At 36.4% G+C, this 20,939-nt stretch overlaps 2 protein-coding genes across 6 annotated transcripts in view; one reads left to right on the top strand and one right to left on the bottom strand.

Moving 5' to 3' along the window:
- The window catches only part of megf6b (multiple EGF-like-domains 6b), a 64,979-nt gene extending 55,870 nt beyond the window's left edge, over nt 1–9,109 (top strand). The window contains exons 26-38 of the mRNA XM_079857719.1: nt 709–837; nt 1,567–1,695; nt 2,687–2,815; nt 3,084–3,212; nt 4,229–4,360; nt 5,334–5,462; nt 5,549–5,659; nt 5,736–5,864; nt 6,536–6,664; nt 6,738–6,866; nt 7,783–7,911; nt 7,993–8,121; nt 8,905–9,109. Coding sequence (XP_079713845.1) covers nt 709–837; nt 1,567–1,695; nt 2,687–2,815; nt 3,084–3,212; nt 4,229–4,360; nt 5,334–5,462; nt 5,549–5,659; nt 5,736–5,864; nt 6,536–6,664; nt 6,738–6,866; nt 7,783–7,911; nt 7,993–8,121; nt 8,905–8,933 — 1,562 coding nt within the window. The 3' untranslated portion in view covers nt 8,934–9,109. The remainder of the gene's footprint in view (nt 1–708; nt 838–1,566; nt 1,696–2,686; nt 2,816–3,083; nt 3,213–4,228; nt 4,361–5,333; nt 5,463–5,548; nt 5,660–5,735; nt 5,865–6,535; nt 6,665–6,737; nt 6,867–7,782; nt 7,912–7,992; nt 8,122–8,904) is intronic.
- Nucleotides 9,110–14,337: 5,228 nt separating this feature from the next.
- The window catches only part of kcnab2a (potassium voltage-gated channel subfamily A regulatory beta subunit 2a), a 91,678-nt gene continuing 85,076 nt past the window's right edge, over nt 14,338–20,939 (bottom strand). For all 5 annotated transcript variants that reach the window (XM_079857049.1, XM_079857050.1, XM_079857051.1 and 2 more), the window contains 3 exons: nt 20,645–20,765; nt 17,854–17,942; nt 14,338–15,606 (listed from right to left, as the gene is read on the bottom strand). In XM_079857049.1, coding sequence (XP_079713175.1) covers nt 15,517–15,606; nt 17,854–17,942; nt 20,645–20,765 — 300 coding nt within the window. In that variant the 3' untranslated portion in view covers nt 14,338–15,516. The remainder of the gene's footprint in view (nt 15,607–17,853; nt 17,943–20,644; nt 20,766–20,939) is intronic.

The following is a 20,939-nucleotide window of genomic DNA, read 5'->3' as shown; positions in this document are numbered from 1 at the left end:
AAAATTTTTAAAGAAGAAAATACAGTAATATTGTGAAATATTATTTTTTATTTGAATATATTTTAAAATGTAATTTATTCCTGTGATCAAAGCTGAATTTTCAGCATCATTACTCCAGTCTTCAGTGTCACATGATCCTTCAGAAATCACTCTAATATGATGATTTGATGCTCAAGAAACATTATTGTTTATTATCAGTTGAAAACAGTTGAATACCTGTGATACATATTTTACAGGATTTTTTGATGAACAGAAAGTTTAAAAGAACAGCGTTTAGTTGAAATATAAATATTTTGCAACATTATAAATGTCTTTACCAATACATTTGAACAATTTAATGCATCCTTGCTGAATAAAAGTATTAATTTCTTTAAAAAAAATAAAAAAAATAATTCTGACCCCTAACATTTCATCAACATTCATTAATGAATGAATGAATGAATTAATTCATGCAACTTTATTAATCCCTAAGGGGAAATTTAGGTTGGCCAATACAATGAAATAATAACATAAAAATGTGCAACTATGTACCTAGAAGTAATTAAGCATATTAATTTGCATAAAAAGTAACCAAGACTCATAATGCTCACTATGACAGCAATATGGACAGTTTAAATACGTCCGAGTAGAAAGCCAGTGTTTTTCACTTTCTGATGAATCATGATTGGATGGTGTTGTATCTCAAGTGTTGTGTCGCTGTTTCTGCAGGATGTTCTCCAGGTTTCTTCGGTTTGGGCTGTTCTGAGATCTGTGTGTGTGAGAACGGGGGCTTGTGTGACCCCGCGAGCGGCCGATGCGTCTGTCCCAGCGGCTGGACGGGATCCGCATGTCAACTGGGTCAGTGACTCTGATCTTCACGCTTCAGTGTCTTTATTTACTGTGAGGGGAAACACCTGGAATATGAAGCCGGTCTGTTCGTGATCACAAGTAAATACTCAATGCGATATGTAATGCACTTTAATTGAGTGTGTGCAGTGTGCTGTCGAGACTGCTAACCGCAGTGCTGACTACACACTACATTTCCTGGAGAGGAAACCGTGATTGCCAGTGTGGAAGCTCTGGTTTTGTTTTTACGACTGGATATGTCACAAGCCAGATTTGAACTTGCATCATCTGCAACCGCACAGCAAAATTTGAGTTTTGTTATTGTGCAAAATGTTTTTGACGTTGCGTTTTGATAAGTTTGGATGTTCAGCTCCAGTAATGGATCTCTCATGCTGACCGTCACTGGTCTGTGTAAGTCGGGAAGGGAAAGAGCTGCCGATTTCCAGGCATTACATCATATGTTTAGTGTCCTGCTGGTCTCCCGGGATTTGTTAAGTCGTCACTGCAGACACGTTCGCCTCATGTAAGATCTTGGTTTCTTCTCCTCACACCTCATAACTCCAGGGTGAAGGTTTCCTCATGTTTCAGAAGAGCACATGGACGCAGTGAACTCTTACTAGACGTGACCGGTCACATGCAGGTTCATTAATCCTCAGTGCGAAAGCGAAAAATAAAGCAGAAAGTCACAGATGTTTCATGTAAAGTCACAACACAAAGCATCATGTATCCCTGTGGTCCCAGAATGCCCTGCGGGTCGGTTCGGGTCAGGCTGTCAGGACAGATGTGTGTGTGAGAACGACGGTCAGTGTGACGGACAGACGGGTCGATGTGTTTGTCAGCCGGGCTGGACAGGAGAACGCTGTGAGAACGGTAAGGTCGTCTGAACTCTGTGTGACGTACACCAAAGGCTGTGGGCTATTTCTGGAAATGCAGCGCTTCAATATGTCCCACATCTATAGGAAATACTTCAACAGGACATAAACTGAGCTTGACCATATACACTACCCATCAGAAGTTTAAAATAATTATGATAATTACGACGTCTCTTATGCTCACCAAGAATGCTTTTATTTGATGAAAAATGCATTAAAAACAGTACGGTGTATTGTGAAACATCATTCAGAAATCATTAATAATAATTTAGCAGGGAAAAAAAGCATATTAGAATGAGTCTGAAGACTGGAGTAATGATGCTGAAAATTCAGCTTTGCATCACGTAAATAAATGACATTTTACCATATATTAACATAGAAAACAGCTATTTTAAATTGTAATAATATTTCACTGTTTTTACTGTATTTTTGATCAAATAAAAGCAGCCTTGGTGAGCAAAAGAGACTCTCAAAAACATTTTTAAAAAATCTTAATTATTCCAAACTTTTGAACTGATACAGAGGATTTGGCTCCTACTAGTGGTTAGATATATATATTTTCTGATGTATTTTAATAAAGACTTACTGCAGTACATAAGATCCAGGGGGCGGAGTTGGATCCAGATCTAAGGGGTGGAGATTGGTAGGTTTAGGTAAATGTAAGGTGGGAGGAGTTGGATCTGGATCCAACTCCTCCCCCTGGATTTCGTGTTCTGCAGTGAGGACCATCTCACTGACTGTCAGGATATTAGAGTATAATCCTGAGTTCTCTAGTCATATTCACACTGAGAGCATAATTGAACATGCCTATAAATCCAGCCTGTGTGTGTTTTGTATTTGTCTATCCATGTGGTGACCAAATGACCCTGTATTGAAAATCTGTAATAAAGGAACTAAATAATGTATTTTTCCACATATGAAAAGATCAGTAGGTGTGTGTAAGGAAGGGCGAGGGTGTAATGATGTGTGTGTGTGTGTGTGTGTGTTAGCGTGTGTATCAGGGCGGTTTGGAGTCGGCTGTGAGGAACTCTGTGTGTGTGAACACAGCGCCCCCTGTCATCATGTGAGTGGACAGTGTTTGTGTCCTGCAGGATGGAGAGGAAGACGCTGTGAGAAAGGTCATATATATATATATATTTTATTTGATAATTATTAAATAATAGATATTACATATTACCTTCCTGTATTTTCACTTGAAAAGGAATTTAATTTATGAATAATTTTACTTGTATTATATTTGTCATATTGGTTATCACCCATAATAGGCCTAAATAATGATCAAATATTTAATTTGACGTTAATTAACATGCTTTTGCACAGTACTGTGTATATATATATATATGTGTGTGAAACTGGAGCTTGATTTGAAGTGTGTGTGTGTGTCAGCGTGTCTGCCGGGCTCATACGGTCAGGACTGTGATCAGATCTGCTCTTGTCCGCCGGGATCATCCTGTCATCATGTGACCGGAGTGTGTGGATGCTCTCCTGGATACACAGGCAACGGCTGCGAGCTCAGTGAGTGTGTGAGCCCACAAATCACATACACAATTACAGAAATAAAAACATGGACAATTACTGCAGAAAAGGGTTATTAAAAAAACAAGTGACAACAATATTCTTTATTTAGATATGATGCAATACCAGTGCAATAATATATACTAACCACAATATACGTGACCCTGGATCACGTCACCAGTCTCGAGTCGCACGGGTTAGGGTCAAAATTATCCATTTTTCTTTTATGCCAAAAATCATTAGGATATTAAGTAAAGATCATGTTCCATGAAGATATTTAGTAAATTTCCTACTGTAAATATATAAAACATGTATTTCTGTGAGTGAATGCAGCACAATCGTGAACAAATGCACAACTTTAAAGGAGATTTTCTCAATGTTTAGATTTTTTTGCACCCTCAGATTCCAGATTTACAATAGTTGAATCTCGGACAAATATTGCCCTATCCTAACAAACCACACATCAATGGAAAGCTTATTTATTCAGCTTTACCCAAAATTTACCCATAAGACTGGTTTTGTGGTCCAGGGTCACATATGGCAAATTAAAGTCGGCAAGAATCAGAACTTGCTTCTACTGTATTGTGACATATTAAATATTATAATTTTTTTTTAAATACTGTACTGTTTAAAGGTTTGGGTTGCAGGTTTTTTCAGCAAGAACACATTAAATTGATCCAAAGTGACAGTAAAGAAGACATTTATAATTTTGCAAATTATAGTTTAAATTGTAATATTTCACTATTTTTACTGTATTTTTGATCGGTGAATAAGAACAATCTTACCGACCCTAACCGACCTTTTTGAACGGTGGTGTGTGTGTACAGTATAAAAAGAATAATTGTGTGAATGAATTGTTCACAATAAAAAAACGAATGGGGTCAGTTTTATATTTTCTGGCGACTTTAAGACACAAGTTCTCCTCTGCTCATTGATTTAGGGCAGCGTGATGTTTTCTCATGAATAAAGCATCCGTCATGTGTGTACAGTAACATCATCTGCCTCTGTCCCAGCAGTGTGTCCGTCCGGCACGTTCGGCATCAGCTGTAATCAGGTGTGTCAGTGCTCAGAGAGAAACCAGCTGTGCCACCCGGTGTCCGGAGTGTGTTACTGCGCGCCCGGCTTCACCGGACACAAGTGTGATCAGGGTGAGACACGCGAACCTTTACTACTCTCACTGTACGTCTGCGGTTTACATCACCATTTCATGAGCTGATGAAAAGAGCATTCAGAAAATCATAAACGTCTCAAATTAAAATAAATACATTTTAAAGTTAAAACAAACTGAAACGATTTACATTTTTATGATGAACCATTTTAGTCTGTGTTTTAGTTTTTCATTTTTAAAAAGTGTATTTTAATTTTAATGATTTTATTCATGTTTTAATTTGATAGTTTTTATTTTAAAATGTATTTATTTTGACTTTGTTTATCATATTATTAAATTAACATTTATTTTAAATTAATTTTATTGTTAAAATCATAAAATGTAAAATAAAAACAGTCTTAAACATTTATTAAAAATTAATAAAAATGTATATAATTATAACACATTTTAAAATTAAAATAAACTAAAACTCTTAGTAAAACTCAATAAAAATCATGTGACCATAAACCAACATTAGAGTTCTTCAGTGTATAATATCTAATATTTTATATTGAGATACTATTATAGTTTTAATTAATAAATTGATTTAGTTTTTATTTGTATATTTTGTTTTCATTTGTATTTTATTTAAAGCTTTAGTGATTTAGTGTCGTTAGGGTTAGGTTTTTTTTAGGTATTGTTATTTTTGAATTTCTCTATGTAGTTTTAATTCATTTTAAGTTCAGTTTTAGTTATTTGAGTATATCAAGTTAAACTAAATGAAAATGAGAAATGTTGCAATGGCAAGTAGCTCAAATAAAAACATTTTTTTTAGTTAACATTTATTTTCTTTCAAGTAACAAAAATGTTTTTATGTTATTTTTTGTTACAATAACAAAAAGTCCAATAATCCTGCTGTACTGTACTCTCTGAACGCTTCTTCACTGGAATGTGTTCTTTGTGATGTTCTCTGTCTGAGAAGAAAGAAGTGTGTAATGTGATGCTCGTGTTCCTCTGGATGTGTGTGTGTGTAGCGTGTGCTGATGGACTCTACGGCCCCGACTGCGAGCGTCAGTGTCAGTGTGTGAACGGAGGAGTGTGTGTCTCAGTCTCGGGCGCCTGTGAATGTTCAGCCGGATTCATCGGAGCTCGCTGTAACCTCAGTGAGTCCCTGCACAGCAAACACTGAGAAACACACACTTTACCTCACACACACACACACACACACTCTCTCTCCTCTCCTCTTCAGCGTGTCCCGCTGGACGATACGGGCTGGACTGTGTTCACGTGTCCAGATGTGGGAACGGGACGAGAAGCGAGCCAGTCACAGGCAGATGTGTGAGAGACGAGCGTGATCGAGGTGAGCCGCTGTTTGCTCTGATGTTAGACGTGTGTGAAGGTGTGTATCTCTGACAGACGTGTGTGTGTGTGTGTAGTCTGTCCTGCAGGCTGGTTTGGACCTGGTTGTTCTCAGCGCTGTGACTGCAGGAACAGAGGTGTGTGTGACTCCGTCTCTGGAAACTGCTCATGTGGCCTCGGCTGGACCGGCTCACACTGTGAGAAAGGTGACGTGTGTGTGTGTGTGTGTGTGTGTGTGTATTCATCATTCTCTATAGAGATTAGAGCAAACAGTAGTCGATTAGGAGAGGCTTGTTCCACCAATTTTTAATTAGTTGTTTATTTTTGGGATTTTTTTTATATTTCTGTTTAACTTCAATTTATTTTAATTAAATTTTAGTAATTTTAGTAAACTTTTAGTTTAATCAACTTATTTTAGTTTTATTTAAATTATTTTGTAAAAAAAAATTTCATCAAACATTTATATTTTATTTCAGTTAACAAAAAGAATTTTTGTAAATTTATATTATATTTTTTGATTTTTTATATTATATCATTTTTTTCATTTTGATCTTAGTTTTATTAGTTTTTGTTATGTGCTTTTATCAGGGGGGGTTTATTATTTATTTATTTTTTAATATTTTTGTTTAACTTTTTTTAGTAATTTTAGTATGTCAATTTATTTTAAAGTATTTTTTAATTTTTACGTCTGTTTTTTCCTATTGAATATTTAGATTTTATTTCAGGTTTAAAATAGTTTTACTCTTTTACTCTTTACAAGAACTGGTTGTAAATAAAAAAGATCATAGTGTCAGTCTCTGCATGTGTGCTTATTGTGCCGAGACTCTCCAACTCTAAATCTGTGTGTGTGTGTGTGTGTGTGTGTGTGTGATGGCAGAATGTCCCGAGGGTCGGTTCGGTCCTGATTGTGTGTTTCAGTGTTCGTGTGTGAACAACAGCACGTGTGACGGAGTAACAGGAGCGTGTCAGTGTGAAGCGGGATATTACGGACATCTGTGTGAACACGGTGAGACCCAGAACACACAGTTAAAGCTTTCACACCTCAGGCCGAATGCGTTCTGATCCGGAGTGTGTTTCAGCGTGTCCTGCCGGCGTGTTCGGGCCTCGGTGTCAGCATCGGTGTGACTGTGTGAACGGGGCGTCCTGTCTCCCGAGAACCGGACAGTGTGTGTGTCCCGCTGGACTTCACGGCTCTCGCTGTGAGAGAGGTGAGAATCAGTCAAGTTATTAAACAGAATTAATCTGATCTTAGAATTAACTCTTTCCCCACCATTGATGGAATTTTCCAGGATCTGTGTTTTCACTGTTGTGTGATAGGGGGCGCTAGTACACATCTCTGAAAGAGTGCAGAATCTAAACCGCAGAAAGAAGCGATGAATACATTGCTTATGCACAGTGTAGAAAGAGTTAATACCGGGATATAAATGATTTGGATTCTTCAATTACATTTTTGTCTAAATAAATCAATTCATCAGTAACACTTTTCAAGTAAGAAGTTAATTCTTGACTGACGTTTTTGATCATCAAGTTTCATGGCCCCCAGAATAATTGGTTGTATGAATATCTGAACATGCAATATGTCAAAAGAACGAACAGAGCCTCTGCTTTTAAACAAAAAAATAAACTGTTTTGATTTATATGCTGTTTAATGTTGATGATCGCATTATTTTACATATGCTTATGATTACACATGAGATGGCTTGTTTCTGCTTCTTCTTCAGCTTCTGTACTCTTTCAGTAGATGTGTACTACCGTATAACAGTGAAAACACAGAGAGCCGGAGGGAAATAGAGTTAAGATGTGATGTATATTTCAGTAAAATCATCCAGTTGTAGGGTTATTTACATTGTAAACTAAAACCATAAAACACGTTTTCATTATTTGAAATAGAATACACATTAACTGAAGTTAAAAAAATAACTTATTTTATTTCAGCTTGTTGCAAAGGCACCATTTCTCATTTTTGTGTAAAATAACTAAAAACTGTATAGACATATTTAAAAAAGAAAATGAATAAAAATGACAAAAACACATAAAACAACTAAAACACTGACCCAAATTAAAATGAAAACAGAAAATCTGAACAAAAGCTCTAACCGTATAAACTCTACTCTTCTTCCTCAGAATGTGAGCGTGGCTCGTTCGGTCTGAACTGCTCTCGGTCATGTGATTGTGCGGGACAGACACCATGTGACCCGGTGAGCGGCAGGTGTATCTGTCCCTCGGGAAAGACAGGAGTCAGGTGTGACAGCGGTGAGTCAGTGAAACTCTGCACTCTCAGATATAATGATTATTATATCTGAATATGTTCTGATAGTGTGTGATGTTCAACAGACTGCAGTGTGAACCGGTACGGGCCCGACTGCGCGCTCACGTGCGAGTGTGAGAACGGATCTCAGTGCGACAGCAGAAACGGACGCTGTGTGTGTGTGAACGGCTGGATTGGTCTCACGTGTTCAGAACGTAAAGTAGTGCTTATTTTTCAGCTGTATATTGTATAATATTATATAATATAATCAGGGTTTGAACCTGGATATGAACATTTTCAAGTTACCGGCTATTTAGAACTTCTACTAGCAAAACAAAAATTACAATTGTAAAATTTTAAACTAAATGATATATATATAAAATTTAGTTTGAATTAGTTTTTTTTATATATATATTCCATTTTCATTGCAGTTTTGGTAATTTTGTGTTTTTCTACTTTTTTATTTCTATTTAGTAATTTAAGTAGTTTAAATTGTCAGTTTTATTTCAGTTTTAGTTATTGGTAGCACTTTACAATAAGGTTTTGTTTGTTCAAATTAAATAATAATGAACATTTATTAATGTTAAAAACACTTAAATAAACTAAACACTTAGTTAATATCAATTTAAATTAAGTGCTAATACATTTTTAAAATCAAAAGTTTTTGTTAACATTAGTGATCTAACGTGAGCAACTGTATTTTGTAATATTGTAAAAAGATATTGTTCACTGTTTTTAATTAATACATGAACTGTTTATGAAGGAGACCTTATAGTAAAGTGTTACCTAGTTATTTTAGTCTATTGTTAAACTAAATGAAAATGAGAAATGCTTCTTTGGCAGCTATCTGAAATAAACCAAGTTTGAGTTTTTCAATCTTTTATTGTATTTAAATGATTTCAAGTAACAAAAAAGTAGTTTGATGATTTTAGTTAACTCTAATAACCCTGATATAGTATGCAAAGTAATGCAATATATTGTGATTTGAATGTTTGTAGGTGAAGCTCCAGAGCTCGACTCCTCATAGCACGAACACACACACACGATAAAGACTACATGGAAGCACGAGTGTGTGTAAGAAGCAGGAGGTCGTGTTGGCCGTGGAAAAGCGATGGAGCGCAGACACGAGAAGTGATCGTTCAAACACACAGAGGCACTTTACTCACGCAAACACTTCCTCCTCCTTTCAGGGGATTTCAACATCGTCTGTGTTGAAGAACTGTTGAGTTATACGGTTCACATCTGACTGTAAACAGGAGAAAAGTGCCTTTTTGGTTTTTTTTTTATTAAAAAAACAATCCCAAGATTATGTCACCCATTGTTTACTAATATTGTTGAACCCAAACGGTTTGTTTTACTGTAACATTTGATTAAAAAAACATGTGGATGTTACGATATTGTACATGAAATGACGTTTCATGATGTTGTTTTATTAAAGGAGGGTCTGTTTGTGAAATATGTTTATATTAGAAAACATCGGGAACTGGTGCGGTTTTACATCCGTTCCATTGCTTCATTTTCTGTTTAGCATTTGATTGTTTTGTATAAAGTTTGAGTTATTTATATATTTTGTACAATATACAAATATACAATTGTAAATGTAATGCAAACTCTTTAACGTGTGACCCTCTTACAGAAATAGTTTTTACTCAACGCCCCAAGAAAGTTCATTCTGGAATGCTAGACTTTTCTTTGATTATTTAAGAAAGCATGTTATGTGTAAATGTTTCAAAGACTCTGAGTTTCAATGTTTTTTTAATCCAGGGGCCAGATTTTCAGAATAAAAGACTGCCATTTTAAACGCATGTTGTTTTACTTTTTTAAAGAGAAAAATAAAATAAAGGTAATGTTGCATTATATAATCTGTAATGTGTTTAAGACAAAACTTGAGAACCTGAAAATATTTTTTCCCACTTAAACTTCACAAATAATTGCAGAGAAACGGCAAGTATCTTAATACTCCCGAGTACAAGTCTTGAAAAAATTCATAGAATATTTTCTTAAATTACGTAATTCTTTCTCCGCCCACATTTTTGATCATTTTCACAATAATCTGGGGGCCTTGAAACATTTTTGTTGCATAAATATCTGAACATGAAATATCTGAAAAGAAAGAACAGAGACTCTGCTTATAGTAAAAACACGGAAACCTGGAAAATAACAGGGAAAGAGTTGAGAACTTTTTTACTCTGGCCTCAGTTTTGTTAACTTAAATTTCAGCAGTAATATTTTCTAATATTTTCTTCCACAGCAAGAAGACAAATACACAAACGGGCTGTTTTTCATTGTCATCATTTTATAGTTGTCATTTCATAGATACTGGCGCTGTACATGTCTAAATTCAGATTCAAGCACAATGCAGTCAGCAAATGCCTTTCGATGAAAATAAAGAACCAAAGGCTGGAGTGATCAGGACCATGAATACTCTTATGTATATATATATATATGTATATATATGTACAAAGGTCAAACTATATACAGAAATCTGACTCGACATACAGTATTTCTCCACAAAGCGTGGATATGTAGCTTGCCATTGTATACATTTCACAGAATTCTCCAAAATGCATATTCAGTGCAAATAATTGCTCTTTGTATTCTTTGTCGTCATCAACATCATCATCATCATCATCGTCAGGTCAGTACCACCGAAGGGCAACGAAGAATGGTAAAAAAATAAAATCATATTTTTGTCTTTATCCTTGCAAAATATTAAACATTAAAAATTATTTCCTTGGGAACTGAAGTATGGTATTTGAAAAAAAAAAAAAAAAAAACTTCCACACACATATCCATAACCTCTGACCTGTAAAATATGGATTGTAGATGAGGGTTCATCTATATGGCTGGACTGATAATTACAGATTTAATAGCAAATACACTTTTCCCTGCTTTTCTTAAACAACTTCAAATGTCGCTACTAAAAATTCTGCCAGTTTTACACACTACTTGGAGGCATGGAAACAATTGTGTCAATGATATTCACGCCTTCTTGATGAAATCACCAGATGCTATCAGACGGCAAACAACATAAGTGCCTTTAAAGTTAGTTAAGGAACAACACTGCTAAGAAACAGACGGACGTGTACGACACTGATCAACAGAACACACTGAACAAAGCCGCTCCGCCAGATCTAGTGTCTAAAACACATCAACAACTAACACATCATGCCTGAAACTAAAGCCTTTATTCACAAATCTACTGCTCATCACATTAGTTCTCTCACACACACTTTAAGTGATGCAATTCAATTTTGATGATATTTCAGTGCACTAATATTTTGCTGACGATACACAATGAAATATAAAGGAATGTTTCAGGTTCGATGAACTGAAGCTCTAGGGACAGAGATATATTTCCACTCGTTACTCAGTTTGGGGAAATGGCGTTGACAGAAATGAGCTTAGAATGAAAGTCTACTGGGCAAAAGAACATTAAAACACTGTTTGTGAAGTGAAACCGTCACAGTATTAGCATACCAGTGTGATCAAATCAATGATTACACTTTAATTTAAGGTGTCTGTGTTACAGTGTAATTATACAGTAGTAATATTAATTAACTACATGTACTTACTATAGGGTTAGGGTAGGATTGGGGTTTGGTTGAGGGTTAGTTGCATGTGATTATGCATAATTTACTGTTATTAATATGCGAAGTACATGTAACAAGGACACTAAAATAAAGTGTTACCAAAAAAAATAATAACAATGCTTACTTAACGCATCTGTCACACATTTATAACCATTTTTTTCAATCATCATCGATGAATTTATTTAATTTATTTGACTAATTATATTTTGCAAAAAAAGAAAAGAAAAAAAAAAAACATGGCTTTAGGATGATTTATTGAGTGACACTATCTTCATGAGAATTAATCATATTTTCTCCCCAAATTCTCATTTGAAACATATTAAGACACTGTTTGTGAAGACTTCAACATTATACTGATACTAGTGTGACAAAACTGCTTACAATACTATCCGTGCCCATTATTTATAACCATTAGGCTAACACCACCCCATTAAAAAAAAACTTTTCTTTAATTATCAATTAACTTATTTTATTTAATTGATTTGCCTTACTCTGTGAATCTGACTGAAAAAAAATCCAGCTAATATTTGACCCTAAAATCTATTATATTTTATTAGTATGCTTAATGGTATAAAATGATCCCCATGAAAATTCTTCCCAAATTCTCATTATTGTAATGAAAAAAGTAAACCCTGTAAATGTCACACAATATGCACCAAGGAAACCAGAAAATAATATCTACCTTCAGAAATGATGACAGTCAATCTGTTTTAAACTCTTTGAACAAAACAATGAACAGCTGCACATTTCTGCTATTAACATGTCTTTCCATTTTAAGCACAATACTGTAAGAAAAGAGAGATTTGTTTGTTTGAAAAGATCATCTGTGGTAATCGACACGCATCAGCTGAACTTCTGAAACTGAAACATTCCTTTAAAGGGGTGAAAGGAAGACATTAACACTATAAATGTAAATCATCTCCAATTAATAAGTGCCTAATGAATAAAGTGCAAATCTTAGGAATAACTGCACCGTTATCATCACACAGTTAAAGTACGTGGCTTCAAGCGCTCAGTTCATTATTCTTCAGACAGACACAAACGCACAGATGAGATGGACGGACACCAACTTCAACATTCAACTGTGTTTAAAGCTGATCTAAGTCATGAATGGAGCTTTTTGTATATCACATTTAATTCCCATAAGCACACAGAGTCCAAGTTTTGTTGTTTAAATTTGATTCTGATCTGTAAAGTAGTTTAATCACTGTCATGAAGAACAGCAAGCTCATCTTTTCAGAACTGCACGAAAAAGAAAAAGAAAAGATCACGTAATTTCCGTCTTGCCGATATTATCTGTGAAAATGGGGTATGACGATAGCACTAGCCGATTGTGCGCTGAGAGCAGTGAGCACTGATCCGGGATCCAGCATGCTTTCCAAATGAATCTCATGCATTTCCCGTGTGCTCGATCAGGGCCAGTTTGATTAAACACTGCTCGGGTTCAGTAATGTCTTATTGATCGATGTTCGGTGACCGACCTCCGTTTAAAAAAGATCTAAAGACTGCTTATCATTCATACTGGGTGCACTATGTATACTTGCACTAAGTATGTATATATGTACTTATATTTATAGAGCGCTGCTAAGAGTGAATACAAAGTGAAGAAAGATGCGCAGTTTAAAAACCAGATACATGCTGCTAAATGACCGATCATCTCTCCGTCTGAAAGAGGACACGGGAGTCACGTTACCGACGGGATGTGGGATAAATCTTTGGCTTCAGCCACATGTATCGTCACCAGTACATACAAGAAATGCCCAGTGTCCAGAAATGAGATGAAGAAACAGACACTTCTGCTTCTTAACGATGTAGCTCTCTCTCTCTCTCTCACACACACACACACACACGCGCACGCGAACATAGACATTCTACTGCAGTCCCTGAGCTGCTGACACAAACAGGTCTTTGCTCCTATTGGGCAGGCGAGATAATGCCATTTAAACAGTCCGCTTTTCCATTGGCTAAAAACATCTGCCATATCCCTGTGCTGGTGAAGGCCACAGGTGACGTCAGCTGTAAGCCCCAGCCAAACTGCAGGGAATATTAGCAAACTGATTCTTATTTATATATATTTTGGTGCTAATTATAGATGTCCAATCGCAGGGGTGGTAAAGCAGAACTGTGTTTTAACTTTATTTAGGATTGACCCTTCAACTTTTGTGTTAACGGTCCATTTTTTATAACCGTTAGGCTTCCGCCACCCCGTGTTTCTACTCGTTTTAATCATCAAAGAAGTTGCCTTACAGGGTGAACGTTATGAATAAATTTCCAGATATTTCACCATAAAATCAAATATTTTTGCATTATATTTTTAGGACTTTGTATTATTTTGTGACATTATTTACATGACAATTGAGCACATTTCCTACTCAAATTGTATATTATTATGCTATATGTACTGTATGTATATATATATATATATGAAGAGTTCAGATGCAAAAGCCTCTACTGTAAGTGCCATCTGAAATTTTCTTCTAGAATGATCATTTTTATCAAGCTTGTATATTTAAGTTCAGTAATTTTACTTAAATGGCAATGAAAATGACCTATTAGTGTGAAATTACTGAACTTAAATATACGAGCTTGATAAAAATGATCATTCAAGAAGAAAATTTCAGATGACACTTGAACTCTTCATATATATATACATACATCTATATATTCTTATTAAATACTTATTACTAATTTTTTACATTAAAATCGGTACAATAAACACTACCATATCTACTTACAATTAAACTTAAACATACTTATATATACATATTTGTTCATTTGAGAAGGAAATGTGCTTAATTGTCATGTAAATAATGTCACAAAGCAAGAACATTTTTTTTTAATGGTTTATATAATTCCATACATCTCATTTTGATATTGATTCTGAGGTGAAATATGACCAAAACATATTCTTGACATGTTTCCTAACATTCACTCTCCAGACTGAAAACTAGTAATCGCATTAAATATTTTTGAAGCATGCGTATCCCATTAATACTTCAGATCATTCAATCTACACTTAAAATCTAATAACTCAGTGAGAGTAACTGTAATATCAGTACACTAAAGGTGTGTGCTAGGAGCAGGTTACTGTGGAAGGAAGACCTCGGAGGCTCATCGCCGTCAGTTTCCAGCGTTCTTCAACAACCAAACAGACCGCTGCCCTCCAAAAGCACAACATCTGATGGAGTGATCTGACATCAGAAGGTCTCTTGCAGAACTGTTAGCAAAGAAATGACACATGAGAAGCCAGGGCCGCCTTTTGAGGCTAAACAGAGAAGAGCGGACACCGAGACGATGCAATGCCCTGTGCAGAATAAGCAAAAGCCACTGATTTTTGCCCCGTTCCACACTAGCGAGGAGCTGCGTTTAAATCAGTTTTCACAAAGCCACTCCCTCTGATGTTCCCTTAAAGTGCTTATTGGTTTGCCTGCGGAGGGGGCGTGTGCATACGTAACGCAGACGACACAGTGAAGAGTTCTGGGCCGAGACACCTCGACGGTGTGAGCGAGGTGAGCAAACCCAAATGGATCACATGAGTGGCTATGGATCATGTGCAACTGATTACCTATTTCAGCTTGAGCTCCATTTTTGTTATTATGCATTCAATATTTAAAAAAACAAACAAACAAACAAACAAAAATGTTATATTTCCAGCAACCAAGCAAGCATGTTATTTATTTTTTAAATGTTTTAAGCATATTTTTAATTCTGTTCTTAATTACCCTAGTGATCTCATTTTAAAGTACCTTGACTGTAGAGTAAACACGGATGAATCCGTAAGCACATATCTTCAATGCATCGCTCTCTATGCTGCATTTCAACCCCTCTGTCAGTGAATGTGTTTGTTTTGTGTATTTTTCACGTGTTTCTTGCCCTTTGTGTTCTAAAAGTCTTGCTCTCCAGGGTTTGTGGGTGCTTGCCCGTCTCATGCGGCCGGTACTCATTCAGTAAAAGCTGAAGCTAACGGAGGATCAGGCAAAGGTGAGTGCGGAGCATCCGGTCCCGTCTGGTTCCACACTAGGAGCGGTAGTCCTTTTTACTGTAGGGTTTGTTTCCCAGGATACTGTCCACCTCGTGCACGATGGAGGAGGATAGCTTTGGAAGAACCTGCAGAAAGAGCTGCAAACTGAGTCTGGTTTCCATGTATATATAAAGAGTGAGGTCAAACATTATTAACCCTTTGCCACTAGGGGGAAGTGTGTATGTGTTTATATATATATATATATATATATATATATATACACACACACATATATATATATATATATATATATATATGTAACCTATATGCAAACTATCACACACACACATTTAAATAAAATATATACACACATATCTTATATAAACAATTATTTTATGTTAGATGCAATTAATCGCAATAAATCAATTTGATCAATTTTCAAAGCACTAATATATATATATATAAAGGTGAATACTTTTAATGATTTCTAATCAGGGTTCCCAGACATTTTGATCAATGAATTTGCATGACTTTCTTGCTCCTAATGAAAGCAAGATTAGGATTTAAAAAAATCATTTTATAAAGATAGCATTTAAAAAGACCAATTTCGAGCTGATTAAACACTTTACATTCGCACTAACTAATGCCTTCTTTCAAATGTCCTGTTCAAAATATTTATATTCGATATCTTCAGGTTTTCCATGAATGTGAAAACCCTGATTATTTGAGTTTACAGAAATAACATTTCACAGCCAGCAACTCAGCCTTTGCTAAGCTCCGCCCACCCAGAGTACAGTCGCTCGCTCGGATGAGTTTTACAGAACGTGCATTAGGAATGAACCGGAGATTCCTGTGAACAGCATGATATGCTGTAAAATGGGCTCATAAAGCGATTAAAATCGAACGGATTATTCTTATGAGATTGGAAAGCATGCTGTTATATTGTTAAACTGCACAGTAACATGGTTAAAATGCCAGTTTGATTCAGAATGGATGCAAATGCCTCTCACAGCCAACTGAAAAGAGAAAAACCTCATTTGATTGCCATTAACTAAAACGTTTGTGCAAGAATGATCAAAATATAAGTACCTTGTGTCACTATAAGTGCTTTTCCACTGTTTTATGAGGCTTGTTTTATGAATAACACAAGTTTAAATACAATCGACAGAGGTAAACAGCTAAATGTATAAACGATTGCATTCACTGACAGTCAAAAATAACAAAAAATATCTAATAATAGAGGGCTGCAGGAATGAAAGCCAAAACCCAGAAACAAGTTTGTGCTCCGTAGTCCCGAAAGCAGAGGGTTTTGGAAAGTGGTTTTTGATTAAATGCCTGAAATAAGGTCTGTGGTTAACAAAAAAAATCAAGATATTTTCAAAATACATCAGTAATACTCCGTTGAGACCTTTTAAAGAGTTTTCAGAACATTAAACGTCATCATTTGAACAGGAAAACTTTTACATCCTCATAGTGTTTAGAATCGCTCTCCTGCAAACTATCAAACTCAAACTTTCAGCAGAAATGGTTTTGTAAATAAAGACGGAAAGAGTTTTTGAAATCTAAGGCCATGTTTACACCTGGTATTAAGAAGGTGTTTTGGTCGATTGGATCACAATTGGACGACGCTAAATACAGGTGTAAAAGAGGTCTAAAAGGTTTTGAGCTTGCCCACTTTCAACCACTTCCAGAGGTAGTTGAAAACGCATTCGACCGGATTGCTCTCGCAGTGTAAACGCTCATGTGATCGAAAGTGTTCAAACAGCCACTAAAGAACCCACTCTCCACTACTGACCTAAAGCATGAACATTATGAGAAGAGCTCTAGACAGACGGGGTTTAAACTTTGTCGGCTGAAGACCCAAGTTTGGCTTGAAGATGAAAGATGAAAACCGTACCAAGCACGTTCTTCACATTCCTGATTTCTAACACACACTTTTAATTTTTAAAAATGTACATTTATATCTCTACACTGTGTATTATTACTTTAATTTTATTAATTAATAAAACGTATAATTAATATTAATAATTATTACAACGGCTGAAGGTGTACAGGCAAATTTGGCATCTTTCTCTCATCTGACCAAAGTAATCATTCTCAAATATATACTTTTTCCTCTTTTGGAAAGTCACAGAAATGCTATCGTAATTTATTTATTTTTTATGATTTGCTACTGAGGCAAAAGGAACACAAAAAAAATTATATTTGCTGTCGTTTCCATACACCACAATACAAGTTTGCCCAACTATAATGACTTCTGCTTCTGGGAACCCTGGAAATATGAAAAGTCCATATGGCTGCAAGTTGCAGTCAACTAAGATTGGACAATAACGGGTTTGAGGCGGAGCTTAGCATTTGATTGACACTTGCCACACACTCATTTGCATTCTCACCTGTATTGCTCCTATATTCTCCATGAGCTGGTCCGTGTTGGAGGCTCCGAGGAGCACAGAGCTTACGCCTTCATTTCTCAGGCACCACGCTGGAGACAGGCAGCAAATGTGTTGAACATATAGCAGAAATAATATCATTAACAATATATGCACACCCCACCCTTAAAGCAAAATCTACCCATCACGAAGAGATAAATGTTATGTTTAAAACAAAACATGAAATATATATATATACACAAATTAAGCCATTTCCAAAATTAAAGCAGCTAGTTCTCCCACTCCTACACACATTGAAGCATCTCAAAAAACACACAGCAGTTGCCAGACCACTCTGTTACCATGGCTCCCAGCACCAGGACACACCGAGCACTCAAAATCAGAGCCGCGTGATCTTTTATTTGCAGGAAGAGGAGTGATATCTGCAGGAGCGCAGAGGAGGTGAAGAGGAGCCATGCTGACCGCTGCCGTTCCCTAAACACGGTCCATGCAACACCGCGCCACACACAGACAGGAAGGAAACTCTGTGGGGATTTCAATCCCTCCTGGGAGTTTGTTTGTGTGTGTGTGTGTGTGTGTGTGTGCCATCTGTTGCGCTGGCATTCCGTGTGTTGGCTCTGCAGTGTGTTTACTGTACTGGTGTGTGCGTGTGTGTGTGTGTGTGTGTGTGTGTGTGTGTGTGTGTGTGGGTGGTTGTGTTTGTAAAACGACAGCCATTTGGAAGTGTGTTCTTATTTTTCAAGGCTATACTGTGTCAGCTCTGATGTTCTTCGTAAATCAGACTACAGTGGATTTTAATGGATTTAGCCCTAACAGATTGCTTTGTCTGAACACACACACACAAATGCAAATGGTATACATTCACATCGACACTGTAACAAAAGATTTCTGGGAATAAACTAAATTGCATAAACTAGTGTTGGGGATTAACTAACTTATTTTTTTTTTCATGTTTTTAAAGCGACGTAGCTTTTCTAGTATGTTGTAACCTGACAAAACACGTCATCAGCAGTTTTTACGTCACAATGCACTGTACGCAAGTGAGGCTAAAACCAAACACTCTCCTATAATGTCTTCTCTCACAAGTAGCAATGGGAAATATGATTCATTTCAGCGAATCGATTCGTTCAGATGGTCAGTTTCAATGAACTTACTTAAAAGCAGATTCATCAATTTATAAAATAATTGTCCCTGTGCATAATTTTCACTTGCACTTCACTGTAACAAAATAATTTAGTTAAATACTCCATAGTATTAGTTATTGCACTATAGATATTTGCACTATATATATACATTTCAAATATCTATAGTGAAAAGATGTTCAATATTGTTATCTACTTTTGTTAGCAACTTAATGGAACAACTTTAACTAAAAGGGAAAGCTTCACTGTAGTTTAGCTACTTTTACAAGCTACTCATAATTTACTGTGTAAAACCAGCCTCCTCAACACTGTCAATAACACACTGGATGATGCCATCCCTCAAAATCATCTGCCCATTTACATCCGTGTGCAGTTCATTAACCCTCACAGCAGATCTGACCCGCAGCACTATTTTTACATTCGTTGGCAGTCGTCTAAATGAGCAGCGGTGACTGTGTACCGGCTGTGAATCGATTGGACACGCTTGTGCGGGGGAAGTGGGATCTGCAGTGTTTGGGAGGGGCTGGCATCCCAGTAATGAGGTGCGAAACGTAATGTACGACTGCATTAAAGGCCAGGTGAGGGAAGGGGACATGATTCTATCGGCCGCTGCTTTGGGGATTGAGGTCCTGTCAAGATTTGTATTACCCTGCGTCCTGCAGTCGATGAATCACGGAGCGTGTGCTGTCACATACAGGGCCAATTTACCACTCGGAAAGGTCGGAAAGATGAGGGACTTCCTGAAACTTTATGGACCCGAGTAATGAAGGGTATCCGACCACGGAGTGACGGTGGTATAGAGGTATGACGATAGAAATGTGTTTTGCTATACCATTTATATCATGTAAGATATATTGGTGGAAACACAAGTAATTTGAAAAACATTAGTATAATACTAAAGTAAAACGTTTTGTTTACTGTTTTATAATGTGAAGCAGGTTTTGCACTTTTTTTTGGGGACTATTTGTTCAAATTATTACGAATAAAAATAAAATAATAACTAATAAAAAAATAAAATAAGACATTTTTTGGGGGAATATTTTTTATAATAATTTAGATAACATAATTACTACAAAAAAAAAATAAAAAATAATACAACAAATAAAATTATTATTATTTAAATAAAATGATTTTGGTAGATGTATATTACATTTTAAATAAAATAAGTAGATGAGATGAAGTACCTCATCTAAAATACTTTCTAAATTAACTAAATTGGCTGGATTGTCCCAAAATATATCATTTAATATATAAATGATGTTTTTTGTTGAATTTCCACCAAAAAGAAATAATATATTGTGTTATACACTGATTGCTCTGTGATGAGACTTCGGTTAAAGCATTACACAACACTTTCCATCTCAGATACCACACTGAACATCATAAAACACTATGCAAAATCTATTTTAAAAGAGCTCTATATATTTATCACTACATTTAAGCAAGAATACAACACTACGAGTAACAATCTCCCATTAACAGTTCCCTAAAAGCCACAAACGAATCGCGTTTGTTCCTGAACTCATCCGCTTCCGCTCCGGTGGTCTGAGGAAGGGGAGGATGAGAGGGGGAGAGGATGAGCGAGGTACAGGACGGACGGACAGACAGACAGAAAGAGAGAGAGCGGCAGTGTGTCTTTGGGTTAGGCGTACCGATGGCTAGCTGTGGCAGCGTGCAGCCCAGCCGCTCAGCGATTGCCTGCAGCTCTTTCAGCTTCGCCTGCTGGCGTCGGCCCTCCTCGCTCAAGATCTTGTCCTTCAACCACTGGTAGCCCTGTTAACAACACAGCACACCTGCTCAAAAACAGGGGCCCACGCCTACAGCGGTGCACTGACACACACACACACACAACACAGAAACACACACGCTCTCGGACACGTCACAACCGCACCTGTGTGGGCGAGGGCCTGTTTTTAAACACGTGACTCTGTCCGCCCAAAAGCTCAG

Source organism: Squalius cephalus (assembly GCF_949319135.1).
Source record: "Squalius cephalus genome assembly, chromosome: 22".
Lineage (NCBI taxonomy): Eukaryota > Metazoa > Chordata > Actinopteri > Cypriniformes > Leuciscidae > Squalius > Squalius cephalus.
The sequence above is the reverse complement of the archived record's forward strand: the minus strand, read 5'-3'. Positions and strand labels throughout refer to the sequence as shown.